The 22,193-nt window shown below is 33.9% G+C and overlaps 1 protein-coding gene across 1 annotated transcript in view; it reads left to right on the top strand.

Annotated features, from left to right (window-relative positions):
• Positions 1 to 22,193, top strand: part of ADAMTS20 (ADAM metallopeptidase with thrombospondin type 1 motif 20) — a 158,877-nt gene that overhangs the window by 33,053 nt on the left and 103,631 nt on the right. Inside the window, exons 4-7 of the mRNA XM_069490737.1 lie at positions 6,528 to 6,787; positions 15,097 to 15,180; positions 15,737 to 15,861; positions 17,570 to 17,610. Coding sequence (XP_069346838.1) covers positions 6,528 to 6,787; positions 15,097 to 15,180; positions 15,737 to 15,861; positions 17,570 to 17,610 — 510 coding nt within the window. The remainder of the gene's footprint in view (positions 1 to 6,527; positions 6,788 to 15,096; positions 15,181 to 15,736; positions 15,862 to 17,569; positions 17,611 to 22,193) is intronic.

Raw genomic sequence — 22,193 nt, 5'->3', positions numbered from 1 at the left:
AGTAGGACATTCAAGTAGAATTATGGCCTTCTAATTACATTATTGTTTAATAGTAATTTTTAGTAGTTTATATTCTTATGAATTATTAATTTTTAAACTTCTCCTTGAATTCTAGAATATACCATGATATTGTGAGAGTTATATTCACTTACGTAATTTTTAAGTATTTTGTGCTCTGGCAGATTATCACTATTGCATGATATGCGTGATTTTGTATTTTGGTTTGGTCTAAATTAGTTTTGTGACATAATATACTTGTTATTAATAAAGGACAAGACATCATTTTAACATTTGACTCTATGGGACATAAATAGAAAGGGAAGCATTGCATAGAAATGATGTAATTGAACTGGAAAATGTGCTTTACATAATGGCCATTTATGTAGGGTATTTGGAAAGGTCATTTTATCATCATTTGTTATACCACTTAGGTATAAATACCAAAGAAAGGTAACAAGATTAAATGTTTAGCTTATAAAATAGCAATAGATACTGTTTACAAAGATATTTTAGTTTTTAAAATTACAAAATAAAATAAGCTCATTGTAATATTAATAATTTAAAGGGCACTGAGATGTTATAGCATTTAGTAGTTTTACTATGCTCCTCTTCTGTCACACCTGTCTAATATGGCCAAATGTTAAAAGTTTGGAGTATATACTTCTATACTTTTTTGGCTCATTATATAAATTTTGTGAATATTTGTATATTTTGAAAAAGTTGGTTTTACAAAAACGGGATCAAACTATATATACCATTTACTTAAAAATGCATCATGGACATCCTTCCATATCAAAACATATAGACCTAATTCATTCTTTTAACAGTTACATAACATTTTATTGTTCAACTATTCTTCTATTGAGGATTATTAAGTTAAATAGTTTTACATTTAGTCTTCTGGGCTTTTTATTTTAGTTATACAAGCCTTTCATCTGCAAAATCAAATCAAAATAACAATGAAAAAACTTTCTTTCTAATATTCATACTGTATATTTCATTTTATTGTCTTACTGCTTTAGCTAGCATTACCAAAATGATTTTATGTGATAGTGGTTAGAGCTGGCATATTGCTTTAATAGCAAATTAGTTTGGTATATTACTATTTACTAAGAACTTGTTTATATTGTATCACATATTCATTAATGTATTAACCAATATAAAATATAGGATGAGGAAAACAACCCAGATGCAACCACATAATTCCACTCCCCTCCCCATTTTCTTCCCTTTCCTCTCTTCACCTCAAGCAGCCATTGTTCTAAATCCCATGTTTATCATCTTCTTGCTTTCATCTTTTTATGTAGTGCCATTGCACTCATATGTATTTGTAAAAGTATATGTTTTTAACTATATAAAACTGTGGTATATTTAATTTTCTCACTTTTTAAACTTACAGTGTCAAGATCTATTCATACTATTGTGTGCTGATGAAGTATGAAATTATAGATTTATTCTAAATTGTTAAATGATTTCACCAAAGAGTTGTGTAGAATAATTTCTTATAATTATTTCTATTGCTATTGAAATTAAACTCTTGAGATCTGTGGTAGCAACATTGCATTAATATTTTTTGTTAAATTATGGTTCTCTTTATTTTTTGTAAGCTTCATTGTCAAACAATACCTTTTTTTAGTGGTTACAAACACACTGGAGCCAGGTCCCCAGGATTTGAATCCCAGCTGTGCTACTTATTAGTTGACATATATATGGCTGGACTTTGTTTAATTACTCACTTCTATACAGGTTTTGTGTTTTGATAGACAAATTTATCCCATTCACCTTTACTATGATAAATGATCTATAAAAGTTTTGTTCCTTTTGTTTGTTTTCATTTATAGCTACATCACTTACCAATTGTGTGAGTTCCTTAACTTCTGTATGTTGTAGATTCCTTATCCATAAAATGGGGTTAACAATAGTACCTATCTTATATATTAATAGTACTATTAAATGAGTTAATACAAGTAAAGTTATCAGAACTGTACTTGGCTTATAGTAAGCAATACGTATGTTAGGTGTTACTTGCATTTCATGTTAATATACTCAGACATTGTTTCTTTTTCCCCCATTTTCTTAGTTTTGCTGACTTTTTTTTTAATCATCTCCCCTTCTCCTCCATTAAGTTGGCAGTTTTACTGGGTATCTCTGTTTTTTTTTGGTAATGTACCTGTTTTTAAATTATATATACACCTTTATTTATTATATTATTGATATTTAAAAGTAAACAGTGACTGTATTCCCTTCCCACTAAGATATGTGACATATCTCAGTTTCCTCCTCTCCCACGGAAATTTTCCAAGGTGGATATGCCCATTTTCACTGCTACTTGCAATTTAAGAGAGGTTCAAGGGCCCCACATTGTATCACCATACCTTATTATTGTCAGTCTTCTTTGTTTTAGCAATTTGGGCAGGTATATAATGATGTTTCATTGTTTTTTAATTCCTGTTTTCCTGATTACCACACATTTTTTGGCACCTTTTCATATATGTATTGCCTTTGGATTTTGTCTTTTGTGGTTTATTTAATTTTCTCTTAATTTGATTTTTTCTTACTGATTTGTAATGATTATATGATCTGTATACAAGCCCTCTGTTTATATAAATTGCAAACACCTTCTTCTCCTACTTTCTAAATGGTGTCTTTTGGTGAACACAAGTTCCAAGTCTTAATTTAGTCAAATGATGTAGTCTTTATAGTTAGTATTTTTGGTTCCTAAGGAATCCTTTTTTTTAAATCCAAGATCATGAAGATATTCTGCTATATCATGTTCCAAAAATCTCATAAAACAAGTTTCAGGTTGTTTCCTTTTTTTTTTTTTTTTTTTTTTCCCCAGTTCTTCGGTGAATATTTGAAAGTGTGATGCTATTTTTTTTTAAATATTTAGTGGTATTCACTGGTGAACCGCTTTGAGATTGTTTTTGGGGAGGGATTAATTAGAATTCAATTTATAAAAAATTATGGGGATATTTAGGCTTTCTTAAAGTGATTTTACCAACACTTAGTATTATCACTCTTTTTAATTTTAGTCATTCTAGTAGGTAAAATTACCTTTTTTTTTTTGTCTCTTGGTTAAATTATTATTGAAGTATTTAAAGTTACCTGAAATTTTATCTTTTTTTTTTTATTTCTGCTTATTATGGGGGGTACAAAAGTTCAGGTTACATACGTTGCCCATGTACCACCTATCCCCCCAAGTCAAAGCTCCAGGCATGTCCATTCCCCAGACAGTGCGCATTGCACTCATCATGTAGATATACACCCATCCCCTCCTTGCACCCCCCTCCCCGAGTCAGCACCTTCAAGCCTGACCTTTCCACAGATGGTGCGCAATGCACTCATCATGTAGGCATACACCCATCCCCTCCCCCCACCCCCCACCTCAGTCTGATATCCAATTGGTATCATTCCCAGATGTGAATTTAGGTGATGATCAGGGAAACCAATTTTCTGGTGAGTACATGTGATGCTTGTTTTTCCATTCTTGGGATACTTCACTTAATAGAATGGGTTCCAACTCTCTCCAGGAGAACCAAAGAGATGTTGTATCACTGTTATTTCTTATAGCTGAGTAATACTCCATGGTATACATATACCATAATTTACTAACCCAATCATGAATTGATGGGCATTTGGGTTGTTTCCACATCTTTGTGATTGTGAATGGTGCTGCTATAAACATTCGGGTACAGGTGTCTTTGTCATAGAATGACTTATGTTCCTTTGGGTAGATGCCCAATAATGCGATTGCTGGATCAAATAGTAGGTCTATTTGAATCTGTTTAAAGTATCTCCATAATGCTTTCCACAGGGGTTGCACTAGTTTGCAGTCCCACCAGCAGTGTATGAGTGTTCCTGTCTCTGCATCCACGCCAGCATGTGTTGTTTTGGGACTTTTTGATAAAGGCCATTCTCACTGGGGTTAAGTGATATCTCATTGTGGTTTTGATTTGCATTTCTCTGATGATTAGGGATGTTGAGCATTTTTTCTTATGTTTGTTAGCCATTTTTATGTCTTCTTTTGAAAAATTTCTATTCATGTCATTTGCCCACTTCTTGATAGGGTTGTTTGATTTTTTTCTTGCATATTTTCCTGAGTTCTAAATAGATTCTTGTTATCAGTTCTTTATCTGATGTGTAGTATGCAAAAATTTTTTCCCATTCTGTAGGTGGTCTGTTTATTCTTGTGACTGTTTCTTTGGCTGTGCAGAAGCTTTTTAATTTAATCAGGTCCCATTCATTTATTTTTGTTGTTGCTGTGGTTGCCTTAGGGGTCTTCTTCTTAAATTCTTTGCCTAGGCCAATGTCTGTAAGAGTCTTTCCTACATTTTCTTCTAGAATTCTAATCGTTTCACGCCTAAGGTTTAAGTCTGTTATCCACCGTGATTTGATTTTTGTGAGAGGTGAAAGCTGTGGGTCCTGTTTCAGTCTTCTACATGTGGTTATTCAATTTTCCCAGCACCATTTATTGAATAGGGATTCTTGTCCCCAGAGTTGTTTTTGTCTGCTTTGTCAAAGATTAGATGTCTATATAAGGATGGTTTTATATTTGAATTTTCTGTTCTGTTCCACTGGTCTGTGTCCCTGCACTTGTGCCAATATCAGGCAGTTTTAAGAACCACAGCCTTGTAGTATAGTTTGAAGTCTGGCAAATTAATACCTCCCATTTTGTTTTTATTGCTTAAAATTGCTTTTGCTATACGGGGTCTTCTCTGATTCCATACAAAGTGTATAATTATTTTTTCTATATCTGTGAAAAATGATGTTGGTAATTTAATAGGGATTGCATTGAATCTGTAGATCACTTTGGGTAGTATAAACATTTTAACAATGTTGATATTTTAGTGGTTGAGTCACTTCAGGAAAAAGATGGTAGGAGAAAGTTTTAGTACTGCCCACTAAGTTTGTCAAATTTCCAGAGTTTCCCACTGAGATAAATTTTAAAACCTAAGAGCATAGTACTTTTAAAGGCTAGATAGTTTTAGGTATTAGAAAAAGAAGTTTATCTGTTGAAACTTAATGTCTAAGGACTTCAATTTCTATATTGCAACCAAGAATTGCATCTATACTGAAAATGAATTGTTTTAATAATAATGAAATATAGTTTTATATTTATGTCTAATCCTTACAGTACAGCTAAGTCTTGATTATTGCTTATTTTTGTATTGATTATTTGGTTTCCTTTATATTTTTTTATTTTCAAAATATTAAGGAGATACAGATGTTTTTGATACATGGCTTGAGTCAGGGCTATAAATGTGCCCATCACCTGAAATAGTGTTCATTGTACCTGTTAGGTAGGTTTGTGCTCTTCCTCTCCTCTCCTTTCCCCCTGCTTGATTTCCAGTGACTTTTATTAATTCTTTCCTCTGTGTACTTGTGTGCCCACCAGTTAATTCCAATTTATTAGAGAGCACATGTGGTGTTTGTTTTTCTATTCATGAGGTAATTCTCTTAGAAGAATGGTCTCACGTTCCTTCCAAATTGCTGCAAAAGGCATTAATTCATCCTTTTTATGGATGAGTAGTACTCCATGGAATACATGTACCATATTTTGTTAATCCACTCAGGAATTGATGGGCACTTGGGTTCATTGGAATATTTGGTTTCTGAAGTATCCTGGACCTTTGTTTTTTCTTTTTACTTGATTTCTTTGGTCTATTCTTCTGTTGAAAATACTACCACCAAGCACTTGGCAGAAAAATTAGCAGAAGAAAAAGAGGAAAGAAGTAAAGAGGAGGGGAGAAGAAAAAAATGGAGAGGGAAATAGAGCAAGAACCTGTACTGCCTATTTTTTTCCATTAGCACAAATACTCAAGATTTAAATGCACAGGCATAAATACATAGGTTTCTATAACTTAAAAGTAGTAACTATAATAATCTGTAATGTTCAATAATTTTTCATGTAGTATTTATATATAAGTAAGCATAATACATCACATATTTAATCAAGCATTATAAAGTTTATATCAACATTTGACTTTCTGGGTTCCAACAGCCACCTGTTGTTACATGGCTTAATTTTCTTTTATTCTTGATGCTTTTCACATGTTATATAAAAAATTTGTTCTATATTTTATGAAGTTTTGCCTACAAATGTTATTCTGTAATGAGATTAGATGCCATTGGTGACTTGAGAACCCAATTTACCTACTGAGAAAAACACAGGAATTCCTTGATATTTTTATTTTCTACCCAGTGGTAAATAAATGCTTTTGAATAGTCATACCTTTAAAAAATGTTTTAAAATAGTAATACCTTTTAAAATAAGCCTTAGGTACAGTTTTGTTAGTGAAATCTATGAAAATGTGAACATTTTGCAAGCTTTTTATTACTATGAATAGCAATGCTCCTGATGATGTTGTACAATACTTTTAAAAATAATAATTTTTCTTTGTCCTTTTATTGTTTCACATTGGAACCAGATGTGTAAGTAATAAATCTTTTTGGCTATTCTGTTTTTTGCAATATTTTTAGTCACATCCAATTTAATGGTTGTGCATTATATTCTTTTTTCCTTCTAGAAAGTCAAATAAAGTCAACCACTTTACCCTTTCATAACTATAGCAACGGGAATGAAGATCTTAACAGAAAGAAGGAAATAATTTTAGGATACTCATCAAAAAATATATCATTGGAACATGAAAGAAGTCAATTACATTCCAGGAAAAAACGTTTTTTATCATATCCAAGATACGTGGAAGTTATGGTTACAGCTGATGCTAAAATGGTTCATCATCATGGACAGAATTTGCAACACTACGTACTAACTTTAATGTCAATTGTAAGTAAGCTTAACATGACTTTTATGTTTTCTAAACATTCGGCTTATTATTTTTTTCACATTTAAATTATAAAATTGTTTTTCTAAACTCTAGATGTAAGCAACTTGTATCTAGGATTAAGCCAAAAATAATATTTTATTGAAATTTAGTTTGAATAGAGGTGTAACAAGTATCCCATTCTGTTACTTGGCAACTTTCTTTTTATAAACATTTATAATCTCTGAAACCACTTGTAGAAAATGCTTGAATTATTCTTTACTTCATCACATGAATGTCTTGTGCCCTCTAGTGACAGGGAGTATCCTGGTCACATTGACCTTTTGCTCTTTGAATCTGAATTTTTTAAAATCTCACCCTATTTCTTCTGTATAGAGAGGGGGGTATAGTACTTTGATTACTGCTAGATTTTCCAAATCAGAAATTTGTGCACATCATATTTTAAATTATAAATCTATTTATGGGGATAAAAGATATTACTAATAGAGCTGTCATAGCAAATTTGGAATATAAGATTACACTAGCTGTAAAAGTTCTTGATCTGATGTTAATGTCTGTGTTAGGCAGTGGTGGTCCCAATCCATTGAACAGAGTTCTAGAGCTAGTGAAGGGCACCAATTCTGTGTTAGTAGCAGTACCCTTTATCATATGTATCTGTACACATACATATACGTGTGTGTGCACATATGTGTATCTCATAATTCCTGGGACATTCCTGAATTTAGGACTATTGTTTTGGAGTAGTTACTGAAAGTACTCCCTTTCATGCTCAGAAGCATCTTGGTTTAGTTGATGAATTATATGATCACCTATTTATATAGATTCAGGTTATTTGGAACTCATCTCATGGCTGGAAATCACATATAGGGAATTCAGGTTCACTTGGTTGAAAAGACTTGGTCAGGACACACTATAGGGCATTGTAAATTTTCCTTAGCTAGACATCCTCAGTTAAGTTCATTGTGACATGAAGGTCCTAAGATCCAGTCATTTTCCTTATGTATGACATTTTACCTTAAATTCCTATGATTATACAATGTCTATGTCTCCTAAACACAGTATCTCATACAAAGTAGGTGCTCAGTGAATAGTTATTGAAAGAATGAATGAATAAGTGATTAAAGTAAAAGTAATACTTTTTTTTCCAGAATGCCATGCATTGTGATAAACAAAAACCAGATGATCTAAAATGATTTTCTGAAATTGTAGCATATAGACACTCATTTAGTTTACTTGAGTTTAATTTTTAAAATGACAACAGAGCTATGAATAGAAATTTATCCTAATGACTGTTTATTTCCAAATTCAAAGTAATTACCTAGATGTGTAATAATCTAGATGTGGGTGTGGCACACTCTAAATTATGAAAAGATTGTAATGAGAACTATGATGTAGAAGATGTCAAGTAATATGTAGGAAAATTCTATCAATTATATGGAACACTGGGATAAATTTTGCAATTGAAAAGGGTTAAAGGAGATGGCATTCATTAAGAAAATTGAGTGGGGGAAGATATTGAAGGAAAATATTAGATTTTATAAATGCAACAGGTTTTGAAGCATAGTAAATGATAGATAACTAATGTTGGTGCTTTGGAGATGCTGACTAAAAGGAGTAAAGGAACACAGAGTAATTTTGGAATAGTTGCATACATTTTTTGTGACATGAGCACCCTCAGAGAAGTTTTATTTTCTATATTTTGCATAAAAATCAATTAATAGCATCACCATTTAGAAGATATTGTGGCATACTTTGAGATAACTGAAGTTGTCTATGGGAATTTTAAAGCCAGAGTTTATTGAGGGGAAAGCAGACTTTTGACTTCATGGAAAGTAAATCTGCATCTGAGATTGCTTGAAACAACAGACCAATGCATGTACATACCACTTCCTGGATTTTCAGTGAAGGAGAGATTTCAGGTGAAGACGGGACTTTTGTAGATGTAGTCAGCTGGTTTTCATTAAGATTTTGTTCACAGAAGATATTAATAGATGGAGCAGAGTTGAGAAAGAAGAAAATATTTCACATATAAGTAGGGTAGGAGGAAAACTTTAGGAGGCTAAGTCTTTCTTTTGAGGTACTTTGGGTTTTATTATATTTTTTCTTTTTTCCTCAGAGGCCAAATTTCAGATGACTTCTAAACTACCTGAGTTTAGTGTTTTCTGCATTCTTTTCTTCTCTCTCATTGAAAGAATGTTCAAATGAGAATATAAGAAAGTCAGCTGACTTTATGATTCTGTACATATATTGTTTTGTTGGTAAAAAACAGTGATCACAGCTATATTCATGGATATAAACAACATTAAAAGTGAAAGGAAACTTAGGGAAAGAGTGACAAACTCTTCCTGTTTTTCTTGGGACTTTCTTAGTTTTGGTATTAAAAGTCTCACACCCTTGGAAACTCTTCAGTCCTGGACAAACTGGGACAGTTGATCACACTACGTAGGGATCATCAGATCTACTCCAAATTGTTTTATCGCTGCTTGTGAAGTCCATTTCCAAAATTGCTCTAAAGAGGCAAGAAGAATGCTGTCTCCACATAAGTGTCCACAGATGTTTCCAGTTGAGGAAGGAGCCATTCAAGTTTTGCATATTTTTTCCTAATTTTTAGAAGGCACTAACTGCATTTTATTCAAACACACACAGTTGAATTATTGGTAATGTTCTGATCATAGTAATTTAGGAAAAAGACAAGAAAATGTGATTTAGATGTGAACTATGATAATAAGCCATTTAAAGAAAAGTTCAAAGTGATGGAAAAGGGTTTTTGTGTGTTGAGCTCCAAATATTATGGGGTAAATAGTTGAATGCCCTTTGCATTGAGCAAATGGATTATATACATAGTTTAGAGAGAGGATTATCTACCCTTACCCATCCTGCTCAAAGTAAACTATTGTACTGTCTTCTTAAACTTTTTCTTTGTTTTTGACAATTTATCACAATATCTGAGTGCAATGATATAAGTGTGATTTAATTCATTTTTTAGTGTTGTCCTTATGTTGTCAAAATAGCTTATTGAGATCTCTTCTTCAAGGGGTTTTCTGGAATTAACATTAAAATCAGTGGGGAAGAACATAATTGTGTACAGTATATCTAATTAAATGTTTGTGTTCTAATAAATGAGAAGAGAGATTCAATTATCTGCTGTTCTAAAGCTTTTAACCTTAGGGAATTTGGGTACTAGCATCATGTAGAAATTACATTTACATATGCATTATTAAGCTACCAAAATATATGTAAACTATAGCAGTTATTTTCCTCATTATGTTTATTTTTGATATTCAACAACTTATTGTTTAATAAATCTTAAATATTTATTATGTGTTTGAGACCTCCACACTTCATTGTGTTTACAAAGGTTTGACTTTATAATATTTGCTCTATTTCAGATTTAATAATGTCAATTTAAGGAGTATCATGTGATCCTCAAGAGTTAGTCCTTTTATTAAAACATAATTAATATTATTAGAGGTATTTATCAACTAAAAACTCTCACTTGCATTCATTGACTTTATACCATTGCTTTCAATTCCTTGGGTTGCTTTTACTGATGTTATTTAGGGCAAATTTTTCAACTACACAAAAATAAAAATTAATGATATATTTTCATACTTAAGGTATAAACATTTAGGTTACTTTCTCCTTTTCTCAATTCAATACTCTACATATTCTTAATTCTTTGTACATATTTACTTTGTACATATGTGTAATTGGATCATTTTCAATTTAAAAATAAAATGTTCTTTTTAAACAAGTAAGGAGTAGTGATCTTTATCGACAAAATCTCTTTACTTTGTTAAAATCAGTGTTTTGTAGGTGACTTTGCACTTCTTAATGAAAGTGGCCTATAAACATACCATCTGTGAACACTTGCTGAAGTTCTGTCTAAAAATTCTTTTCAAAAGGATTTGCAAGTTAATGGTCATAGCAATTTGTTTCATACTTTGCATGAAGTATGTTTTGCCTAGAATTTTTCTTAAAGATTTAAACAGTATAATTCATACCATTTCTTCTTTACCTTTTGCTGAATATCCACAGAGCAATATTTACTGTTTTGTGAAACCTGTAAAGAAGTAAGCACTATTTATATTAGGAAAACAAACATTTAAAGAACAAAAGATTAGACTGGGTGTAGTCGCTCATGCCTGTAATCCTAGCACTCTGGGAGGCTGAGGCGAGAGGACAGCTTGAGCTCAGGAGTTTGAGACCAGCCTCAGCAAGAGACAGACTCCCATCCCTACTTAAAAAAAAAAAAAAAAATAGAAAAATTAGCCAGGTGTTGTGGCCCGTGCCTATGGTCCCAGCTATTTGGGAGACTGAGGCAGAGGATCGCTTGAGCCCAGAAGTTTGAGGTTGCTCTGAGCTGGGCTGATGCCATGGCCCTCTACTCAGGGCAACAGCGTGAGACTCTGTCTTAAAAAAAAAAAAAAAAAAAAAGAATAAAAGATGAAATATATTTTAACTAGATCAATAAAAATTCTAATACATGCCATTCTAAAATATAGTGATTACAGTAATACATTCAAATATTACATGGCTTTACAAAACAGGACAATATTTTAGAAATCTGGTCTCATATTTCTTAAAGTATAGTCTGTGAAATGGAGTATTAGTCCTGTGATGTGCTCTGTGGAAGAGGGTAAGGACTATGGCCTGATAGTTGCTTGAAATGCTACATATAATATCTCTGTCTCATAGATTTTATATGTATGCATGTGTATATATATATATATATATATATATGTTAGCCTATTCAAGACTCCATAAAGATACCTATTTAACTCTTTTAACTCAACATTTCTCAAACTGTGGATTGATTTTGTTCTTTAAAACAAATGTCTTCCACCCTCCTCCCAACACCACCTGCTTAATACTAATCTAATACACAAGGGCATAGTGACCAAGGGTACTCAGTACCTCAACATGGTTGAGGATATTAAGATTAAAAAAAGATAAATCCATTTTTCAGGGTTAAACACCTGGCATGTAACTGGTAATAGAACTATAACTAAAAGCCATGTCTCCTGACTACATAGAACTTCTCTGAGGCTATGATCAAGTGACCGCAGCTAGGGGATGGGTTGCAGCAAGGTTTTGAAACATTTTTGTACTAAGAGCTCATTGAGAGTGACTTAGGATAGAATGCTGAGTAAAATCATGGAAAGTAGTTAGAGCTCCAAAGCCAGACTGCCTGGGATGGAAATTGGATTCTGTTGCTTACCAGCCACCTAAACTTCAATGTGTTACTTAACCTTTCTGTATCTTAGTTTTCTTATCTGTAAAACAGACACTATAAAGTTCATATCTCATAAGATGTGTTGTGAGAATTAAATGAATTGATACATTTAAACAGCACATCTAGCACACGATAAACATTTTATTTATCATTTATTATTTATTATTTGTAACTAACATAGTTCCTTGCAATCAAGGCAATCTAATATGGGGAGGTAGTTTTAGGGATGAGAGAAATGCATTGTACATGCTAATTCTAAAATTCTCTGAGTGCCAGATGGGCCTTGTGACTGTTCATTGCTTGAATCACAATTCAGCTTTATTGAATAGAGTTATTCAATAACAGCACCTTTAAATATGTAAATGTAGTAAAAGATATATATGTGTATATACAGAGTATATGAGCACATAGATTTATAAATGTAAATAATTAAAATAATAGGTGCATTCAATTGGAAAAACGAGTAATACAATCTTAATTACTTAATGAAATATACCATTTTAATATAAAAGCAAAATATAAATCTGAGAGTTTTTTGAGGGGACTAAAGAATTATTTAAATTGAACCCTCTGTTTTTATATCTTTTACCCCCAGAAGACTGTGAGTTAAGAGCACAGATCATGCCTTATTCTATTCATCTCTGTATATCTAGTAAGCAACATAGTGTTTGATAGGCAGTAGATATTCAATAAATATTTAAATAGATAATGAAACAGTGATACTTTTGAATCTTTTGTCTTCAATTTGGGCACACTATGATAACTAACTTAAAATACATGTGCTAGAACTAGTGTTACATATAAAATATGCCTTTTGTTCTAGAAAAGTTTAATAAATAGTGGTAATAATAATAATAATGGCTACCATGATTGATTCCTATGACTCTGGCTCTGATCCAAATACTGCTTTCATACTATCTCACTTAATCCTTATAGTAGCCTGATAAGTAGGTATTATTATCAAGTGACTGTTACAATTTGAACTTATGTCTGTTTAACTTAAAGAACTATGTTTTATAGCTAATACCCACCTTGCATAACAATTATTTGCATTATCTTTTCCCTAACATTACATTTTAAGGATATTTTGCTGTAGTAATATATTTTAAATCATATTGTCAGAACACTGGGAATATATTTCCAAATTCTACCTGAGTTGGTCACCACTTTTCTATAAAAGTGCAGCATATGGTTCCTTCCAATACTGGAAAAAAAAATTTTTGGTTATATATTTTATAGCTGATATTATAACATCCAGGTTGTCATCTGTAGCCAATATCTTTGAGACAAAGAGTATAGTATTTAGCCATTTAGATACCTCACAGTGTTTAAGCTCGTTTCTCTGGAGTATGGGAATGCATATTCTCCTGGGACACAGGAATCTTCACAACTGTTTTTCACTTTTAGAGAAAAAAGAGCCTTTGTAAATACCTTTGAGTTGTGTGTTTTACCTTGTAATTTGATTTAGGAAAGCATCCACTTTTAAACTCAGGATCAAAGGGTAACTCTGAAGTCACAAATATCGGTATACTTTATTTTCTAGGGTGGATATATTTTTAAAATTTGCATGTAAAATGAATATTTATAAATTCAACTGTAAATTTCCACAGCTCCCATTTTAAAGTGAGCAATACTACAGTGCTAACAGACCTGCTCGAAATCGCCAATCATCCGACTCTCCCAGTCTTAGCTTACTGTCAACCCCACTGGGGCTACCTCTACTCTTGCCAAAACATGCCACCACCAGAGCCAAAGGCATCACTGCAGGTAAAGATGACAAACCTGTAAGTATTTGTGGCTGCACAGCTAAAACAATAGTAAAGATACTAGAATGTGTATTTTTGCTCATACTGGCCCTGCAGTGTCAGCTGCTCCAGAGATGCTTTTGGCTCTGGTTCTGGTAGTAGTCTGTTTGGTACAAGAGGCATTGGCAACTGCATTGTGTTGAAGCAGCTTTGGCTGATGGAGTGAGGGCTTCAGTACTGATACGTCTGGCAAACTGTAAGCTTCACAAGGTCAGGAACCATACCCTCGTCCCTATATCTGTGCCTCTAGCCAACAAAGAAGTAGTTGCTAAACATTTATTTACTAAACAAATGAAGGAAATAGCACCCCCAAAGCAATCGCTCTCTTGGCTTGGACGTGGCCCACAAGATGGTAATCTAGGCATCAGAAGCAGTTTTCATTGCACAGGTCCAGAGCAGGTTATGTAATGTGAGGCAGAGGCCGTGAGATATACTCCTACTACAGCAAACTCTATGATGGCTACAAGAAGAGGATATGGATTAGTGAATGGGATAGCACCTTAATCATGAATCATAAACTGAGCACAGGCAGAGCCAATCAAGAGTGCCTCATAGACTTGCATTCTCCAGTCTTGGTAAATTGAGGGCTAGGTTGTGACCCATGACCTCTTCCATGGCTGTTTGTATGTTTCTAGATGAATCTGTCTTCATGGATTCCAGTAATAAAACCATAATAAAAACCATATTCAGAATTAGGAATATACAACTATAGCAGAAAAGATTAAGTGAAGCTACCAGAATAAAATAAGCAAAACTTACATATTTTTATGGATTATTGTGGCTATGTAAATTGTGGATCATGACACAGAATAAGTGAATTTCTTGTTGAATCATCCAGAACAGTCGTTTCCAAACTCTAAGGTGTTCAGATCACTTGGAGATCTCATTAAAATGCAGATTCTGACGCACTAATCCAGGGTGGGGCCTGAGATTCTGCATTTCTCATCAGCTCTAGGTTATGTGGCTGCTGCTGACCCATGGACCAATCTCAGTAGCGTGGTTTAGGACACTGACTCTCAAATTTTGTTTCACATTAGAATCATTAAAATAATAGAGAATTTTAAAAAGATACTGATGGCTGGGTCTCAATCCTGGAGATTCTGATTTAATTGGTAAGGGATATTGCCTGAATGTGAGGATTTGCAAAAGCTCTCTAAGAGATTCCAATATGCAGCTAAATTGGAGAATTGATGTTCTGGGACTGATTTGAATTTACTTTTGAGAAGAAATATTAATTTTAGGTATCTAATATTACATTTTTTACTTGCAGGTTGCAGCAATCTACAAGGACTCAAGTATTGGAAATCTTATAAACATAGTAATTGTAAAATTAATTGTAATTCACAATGAACAGGTAAGAAACAGGCCTAAAATTAGTAATATTAGTTGTGGTCTTTTAGTGAAAATATATAGATATCATGAAACTCTTATTATAAATGAGATCCTTTAACAATTTACTTGAAAAAAACTTGATTTGGAAAGGAATGAGCTAACCCTTCCTTTTCTGTTGTGATGGAAAGAAAATAGAATGCCAACAGTGTTTAACTGAATCAAGGAAGTAATACAAATGAATAAACAATTAAAAAATCCAAGATTAAAAAAAATCCAAGTATTGACTTTTATAATCCTAATGTGGAAGGTTTTAAAGTATAATAATTTTTAAAAGTTAGTTTCTTGATTTTAGATATTGCATGGATATATTAAGATCTAATTAGATTCAGTTTTGATTACAATGCTTCAGGTATTGCTAAAATATGTTGGAGTAAAATATATAAAGAAGGGGTGATGCCTCTCTTTCATTTGCCTGTGAAAATGCTGTTGGATAAATCATATGGATGCTGATAAGCTTGGAAGGTAAAGGGGACATAAATGTTTTGACATGGTATTGGATTGCTTATTATTTTGTATAGGAAGGACCAGTCATCAATTTTAATGCAGCTACCACATTACGCAACTTTTGTTTATGGCAACAAACTCAGAACGTTCCTGAGGATACTCATCCTTCCCACCATGACACTGCTATTCTTATCACTAGGTATGGTTTTAGAAATAACTCTTCCAACTGCAACTTTTTACTCCTTCTCTCCTGCGTGATTACTGATACTTCTTGCTACCTTAATTCTTTATCAAGAATATGGATGAAAGTATGCGATGAGACCTTATATTAGGAGAGAAGCTATTGAATGACAGCATTCTTCCATACTTTCAAACCAGAATACTAGTTAGTTCCTTAGGAAATTAGCCATGTTAGGTTGCTGAGTCATGGTTCGATCTAAACAAAATAATTGCCTTATCTCCTTGTTGACAGAATGAGAAAATTAGGAATAATATCTGGAAATTAACATAGTTATGAAAATGAGAGCAGGTTTTGTTCATTCTCCTCTTGATGTTTCAATTGCTCAGAAATAAGAAGAGCATTTCAATGTATTTGGTTGTCCACTTTTGGGAATCCCTGTGCTTTCTCTTTTTCCCCCTATTTCTCCGTTCCTTGTTTTGATGCACAATGCTTGTTTCAGTTACCAGGCTGCCTTTGCTAGGGTTGTTCTCAAACCTATTTATTTTATTTTTTTTTTATTTTAGAAGCCCCTCTATACGTTGTTAATTCACATCTTTGTTTCAGCAACAGTGTTGCTACCAGCATATACAGATACTAGGTTTGTTATTTGCTTGGTTGAGTGATTGACCAAAGAAACTCTTCACTTGGGGGTCAAACTCAAAGAAATCTTAACTTTCCAGAATCCTGAAATGAAAACCATTAGCCACTATAAAATAGCTAACATGTAGTTCATGTTGTCATGTTTTGCTTAACAATTTGGGGACACGTTCTGAGAAATGTATCATTAGGTGATTTCATTATTAGGTGAACGTCATAGAGTATACTTACAAAAACCTAGATGGTTTAGCCTACTACGCTCCTAGGCTACAAACCTGTATAGCATGTTACTGTACTGTAAGCAATTGTAACACAATGATAAATATTTATGTATCTAAACATAGAAAAGGTACAGTAAAAACATGGTTCTATAATCTGATGGGACCAACATAATATATGCGGTCTGTCGTTGACTGAAATGTTATGGGGCACAAGACTATATGTTATCTCTTTTCAAAACTAGAACAGAATTGACCTAATTTTATACACAGTACTGCATCATACTCCATGGTTCTGCCCTGGATTGTAGAAGCCATGCAGCAAAGAGTAGAGATAGCCAATTAAACATGGGAGGAACAATGGGTTATGAGAAGCGACCATAGGGAAAGAGACAACAGAACTGTCTAATTGAATGGTTAGGGACTAAGTAATACAGAAGCCATCAATCAATCAATCAATAAACAAATAAGTCAACCAACCAACCAGTCAACTTGGTAACATCTGAAAACATCATTATTTTGCATCAGAGAATGAGAATCGAAGCTCATGGTGACAGTGAATCATCAAGAAGAGGGTAAACTATATTACACATAGTATGTAGGTAGAGGCTGTGAGGTGAAAAATGTACTTACAAAATTTTTCATTGGTTAATGATTCAACTATTTACAACACTCACTTTTATATAGCACCTGTTGTTTATTGATGTGCAGAAACGGTACATTACTATGTTTAAACTTTTTGAGACCTTAGTGAAAACTAGATTTTAGAAGTTTATAGTAGTAGTCATGTCATAGTTAAAACTTCTTTGTTTTTGTTTTGGCTTGCTGAAGAAATATTTTCTAAAAAATCCTTCAAAATCTTTTATTCTAAGGGAAGACATTTGTGGAGCTAGAGAGAAATGTGACACATTAGGTAAGTTATTTTGTCAATTAAATTTAGTTTATATAACTGTTTATTGAATTATTTAAAATAATTAGGTAATTTTCCTTTTGTTTGACATTTTAATAATTTGTATTAATAAATTATACTTGTCACTATTTGATTTTACAAAGTAACAGAACTAATATTTATTTGCCAATTTCTAAATATCAAGTGCTATGCAAAGCTGGATATATTTAATTTTAAAGTGCTTTATGATATCATATTTGATCTAAGAGAAATAATATATAAAAACCTATATGCCAGTTTAAAACAAAATAATAAAATAAATAGCCATGAATTCACCTGCAGGTTTAAGAGTTAGAACTCTGTCATTACTTTGTATGGTCTGTGCTCAATCATCATTCCGTCTCTCTGCTTTTCCACAAGTAGCCAATAACATGAATTTCTTATTTGCCAATTCCTTCCATATTTTACAATAGTTTTATTACATACATATGTGTTCCTAAACAATAAGTTATTTTGTTTTTCTTCTTTTTGAACTTTGTAGTTCATACACTTTCTCTGCTATATGGTATTTCATCTACAGTTTATATACCTAAATCCTATCAGTGGATATTTGGGCTGATTCCAGCTTTTTTCTATTATGAATTTTGCTGTAAGAGCTAAGGCATATTCTTAGGATTAGAATTGCTAGTTCATTTAGCATGCTAATATTCAACTTTATAAGATGTACCAAACCATTTTCTAAAGTGTTTATACCAACTTACACATTTATCAATAGACTACAAACATTCCTTTTGAGTATTTCAATACATAGTATCTTCAGATTTCTCATTTTTGCCAATCTAAATGTAATATTTTGCATTATAGTAATAATTTTTATTTCCTGATTAACAATGAGTTTTCATATATATATATTTCATATATTTGTATTTCCATTTCTGTAGGGAATGAAATAAATGAAAGAAACATTGTCTAATACCCCCATTGATTTTAAATGTGGCCATTTGATTCATCATTCTAATTATTCTCATAATTTACCTATAAAATCTTTTGGATTTTATGTGGATAAGTATATTACGTATGAATTATGGCAATTATATTTTCTTTAATATTTATATATTTTTTCTTATGTTACTACAAGATAATAACCTCCTGTGGAATGTTGAACAGAAGTGGTGATGGTGGCCTTTCTTGCTTTTTTTCCCCTAGATTTTAAAAAGAATGCTTTAAAGCTTCACCATTAAGAAAAATATTTGCTGTAAATTCTTGGCAGATAAACTTAAATCATAGTTTTGTGATTTTTTAAAAAAATGATATGTCTTTTTTTTCTTTTTTAAATTATTTTAAAATATTATAAACTACAAATGTTTTCGGTTACATGTATCAATTTTGATACGCTTGAATCAGGGTTACAGTGTGCCTATCACCCAGATAGTGTTCATTGTACCCATTATGTGGGTTTTCCTTTCTAGGTCTGTTGTTTACATCTAGCTTCTTATAAATGTAAGCAACATCTTCATTTTGACTTTGGCCAGGTTTATGATGTGCCTTGGCGATGTCCTATTTGCTATGAATTTTCCCTGAGTTCGATGACCATTGTGTATCTGGATGTCTGTATTTCTGGCAGTACTGGGGAAGTTTTCCTCAATAATTCTCTTGAATAGATTTTCCATGTTTTTAGGTCTTTCTTCTTCTCCCTCAGGGATACCTATAATTCATGTGTTAGTTTGCTTTGCATAGTCTCATATCTCTCTGAGTGACTGTTCCACCTTTTTTGCTCTCTTCTCTGCCTCTTTATATGACTGGGTTAGCTCAAGAGCCTTGTCTTCAAGCTCTGAGATTCTTTCTTCTTTGGTTTAGTCTGTTGCTGATGCTTTCTGCTGTGTTTTGAAATTCCCTAAATGACTTTTTCATTTCTTTGGGTTCTATTATACCCTTCCTATGTTGTCTAGCTCTTTAGTGACTTTTTCATTAATTTCCTGAAATTTTTTTTTTTTTTTGCTTCTTTTTGTTGGTTTTCAACTTTCTCTTCAATTCCATTCATCTTGTTTGCCATCCATATTCTGAATTCCACTTCTGTCATTTTGACAATTTCCTTGTAGTTTGGGTTTGCTACCATGGCTCCATTGTGATCCATTGGGGCTGTTGATCTGTTTTGATTTTTCATGTTGCCAGGGTTCTTTTTATGGATTCTTCTCATCTGAAACGTCTTTTCTTGACTCAGTGCTAATAGGTTTGCAGGGCACTTGTTCAATTTTTTTTATACTTATCTAAAAATTTATTTCAAAATAATGTTTATTTTAAATAACGAAATACATGCTCATTTTAAAACATTTTGAAAATGTCAAAATTAATCAAAAATAAAAATAAAATTACCATCTGTTCTTTGCTGGGAACTCCCCTGCTTAGTTAGAAGAAGGGAGAGATCCTTACATGGTGCTTTTTTCCCCTTACTCTGGAATGTTGGTGTGACAGGGGAGGGATGTGTGCACTAGAAGCCTGTCATGCAGCTGTTCTGATTTAATCTGTTCACCTGTGATTGCTTCTGTTCAAGCCTGTGCTGGATGCTGTTTGTGCTGGATGTTGGGCTGTTTACCAGGTAGTTACAGGATGTTCGAATTGGGAGCTAGGCAAGACCCTCTTCACTGAGGCTGGTGTTGTAGGGATTGCTCTGCCCAAGGTCCCCCCACAGAGGTGACAGTGGCAGCTGGGTGAGGCTATCCAGTCAGTGATCATGAATTCTTGGGCTGTGGGCCTTTGCTCAAACAAGGTCCCAGTGTATGGGCAGCTAAAGGCCGGCGGTTGCAGGGGGGTGGTGGGGGTGGTGAGCGGGCAACAGGGTGTCCCTGGCAGGGTGTTGGACTTTGGAGCAGTTCCTGCGACAGTGGTGGAGGATCCACAGTGGGGTCTTGGGGTCTAGGAATCTCAGGGTGGTGTCCTGGGCCTGGCAGAAGCTGTGGAGATGCAGAGGCAGAGCCTTGGGCTCTGGCTTATGAGCCTCAGAGCCACGACTGGGAGGAAGCCAAAAGTAGGGCTTTTGAGCAGGGCCTCAGAGCCAGAAACAGTGCTGTGAGGGCAGAGGATCTGATCCAACCTGGAGCGCAGGGCCAGGGCTCACCAGGCAGTTGGCACCTGGAGGGTGGAGTCATGGCCAAGCATATGGCAGGCATTAAGCAGGCTTAGGGACTGGATGCCAGGTCACATGGGTGAAGGTCACCTCCAGCAGCCCCGGGACCATGGAGTTCTCCCCACACCCCCCAGGACCCACTGAAGCAATTCTGTTGTGCTGTCAAGAAGGGGGCACTTGGCTTCCAGTTACCGGGTACAGCTTAGAGGAGCCTCCAGTTAGTCTGCTCCCTTCCCAGCCCAGTGGGGGCAATGTGAAAGCCACAGCTGCAAAGCTGAATCCTGTGCCAACTTGGTGCCGTGCACCTGAGAGCTCAGCATGGCTTTAGCTGTTGCCCTATCCCCCTGCACCTGTTGTCTGGTGCAATGACTCTGCGCAGACTCTAGGCAGGTCCCTGATCTCACAACTTGGCCACAGCGCCTACAGGGTGAGCACTGTTCCCCAGTACTCTATCCTGCTAATCGTCCCTGTGCATGCTTTGATACTGTCACATGTATCACCCCATCACCTTTCCTCCCCACCGTGCTGCTGCTTTGTGGTTTCACAATGTTTCTTCCAAGAAAAGCTGTCCATAGTTAGGCACATGCTTCCTATTTACTCTTCTTTCCTTGGGAGCTGTGGGTTTGTGGGCTGTTTCTAATTGGCCGTTTTTTTCGCCTCATATGTCTTATTTTCTTAAATATTTTTCCCTGCAGATATTGAAATGATCATATGATTATTTCATCTTAATCTAGTGAATTCCATAGATTTATTGATGAATGGTATTTTTAATTGACAAATTACAAATATTTACATTTGTGGGTTATAATGTGATGTTTTGATATATGAATATGATTAAATCAAGATGATTAACATATCCATCACATTGCTTATTATTTTTTATGGTAAGACATTTGAAGTTTACTTTCTTAGCTATTTTGAAATATACATTATCATTAAATTTAGTCACCCTGCTGTGTAATAGCTCTCAAAAACTTATTCCTCCTGTCTAACTGAAACTTTGTACCCTTTGACTAATATCTCCCCATTGCCTATCTCCACCACCCACACTCCCTACCCCCAGCCTCTGGTAACCACTATTCTTCTCTCTACTTCTCTGAGATTGATTTTTTTAGATTCTATATGTAAGTGAGGTCCTATGGTATTTGTCTTTCTGTGCCTGGTTTATTTCATTTAGGGTAATGTCCTCCAGGTTCACCCATATTGTTGCAAATGACAGAATTTCCTTCTGTTCTAAGGCTGAATATAGTATTCCATTGTGTGTGTGTATATGCACCATATTCTCTTTATCCATTTATGCATTGATGGACACTTAGGTTGTATATTGTTGCTGGGAATGTAAATTAATACAGCCATTGTGGAAAATGGTATGGAGGTTTCTCAAAAAACTGGAAATAGAACTATCATATGATCCAGAATCCCACTCCTGGGTATACATCCAAAGGAATTGAAATCAATGTGTTGAAAAGATATTTGCATTTTC

Source organism: Eulemur rufifrons, chromosome 16 (assembly GCF_041146395.1).
Source record: "Eulemur rufifrons isolate Redbay chromosome 16, OSU_ERuf_1, whole genome shotgun sequence".
Lineage (NCBI taxonomy): Eukaryota > Metazoa > Chordata > Mammalia > Primates > Lemuridae > Eulemur > Eulemur rufifrons.
This window is presented reverse-complemented; position numbering and strand designations above follow the sequence as displayed.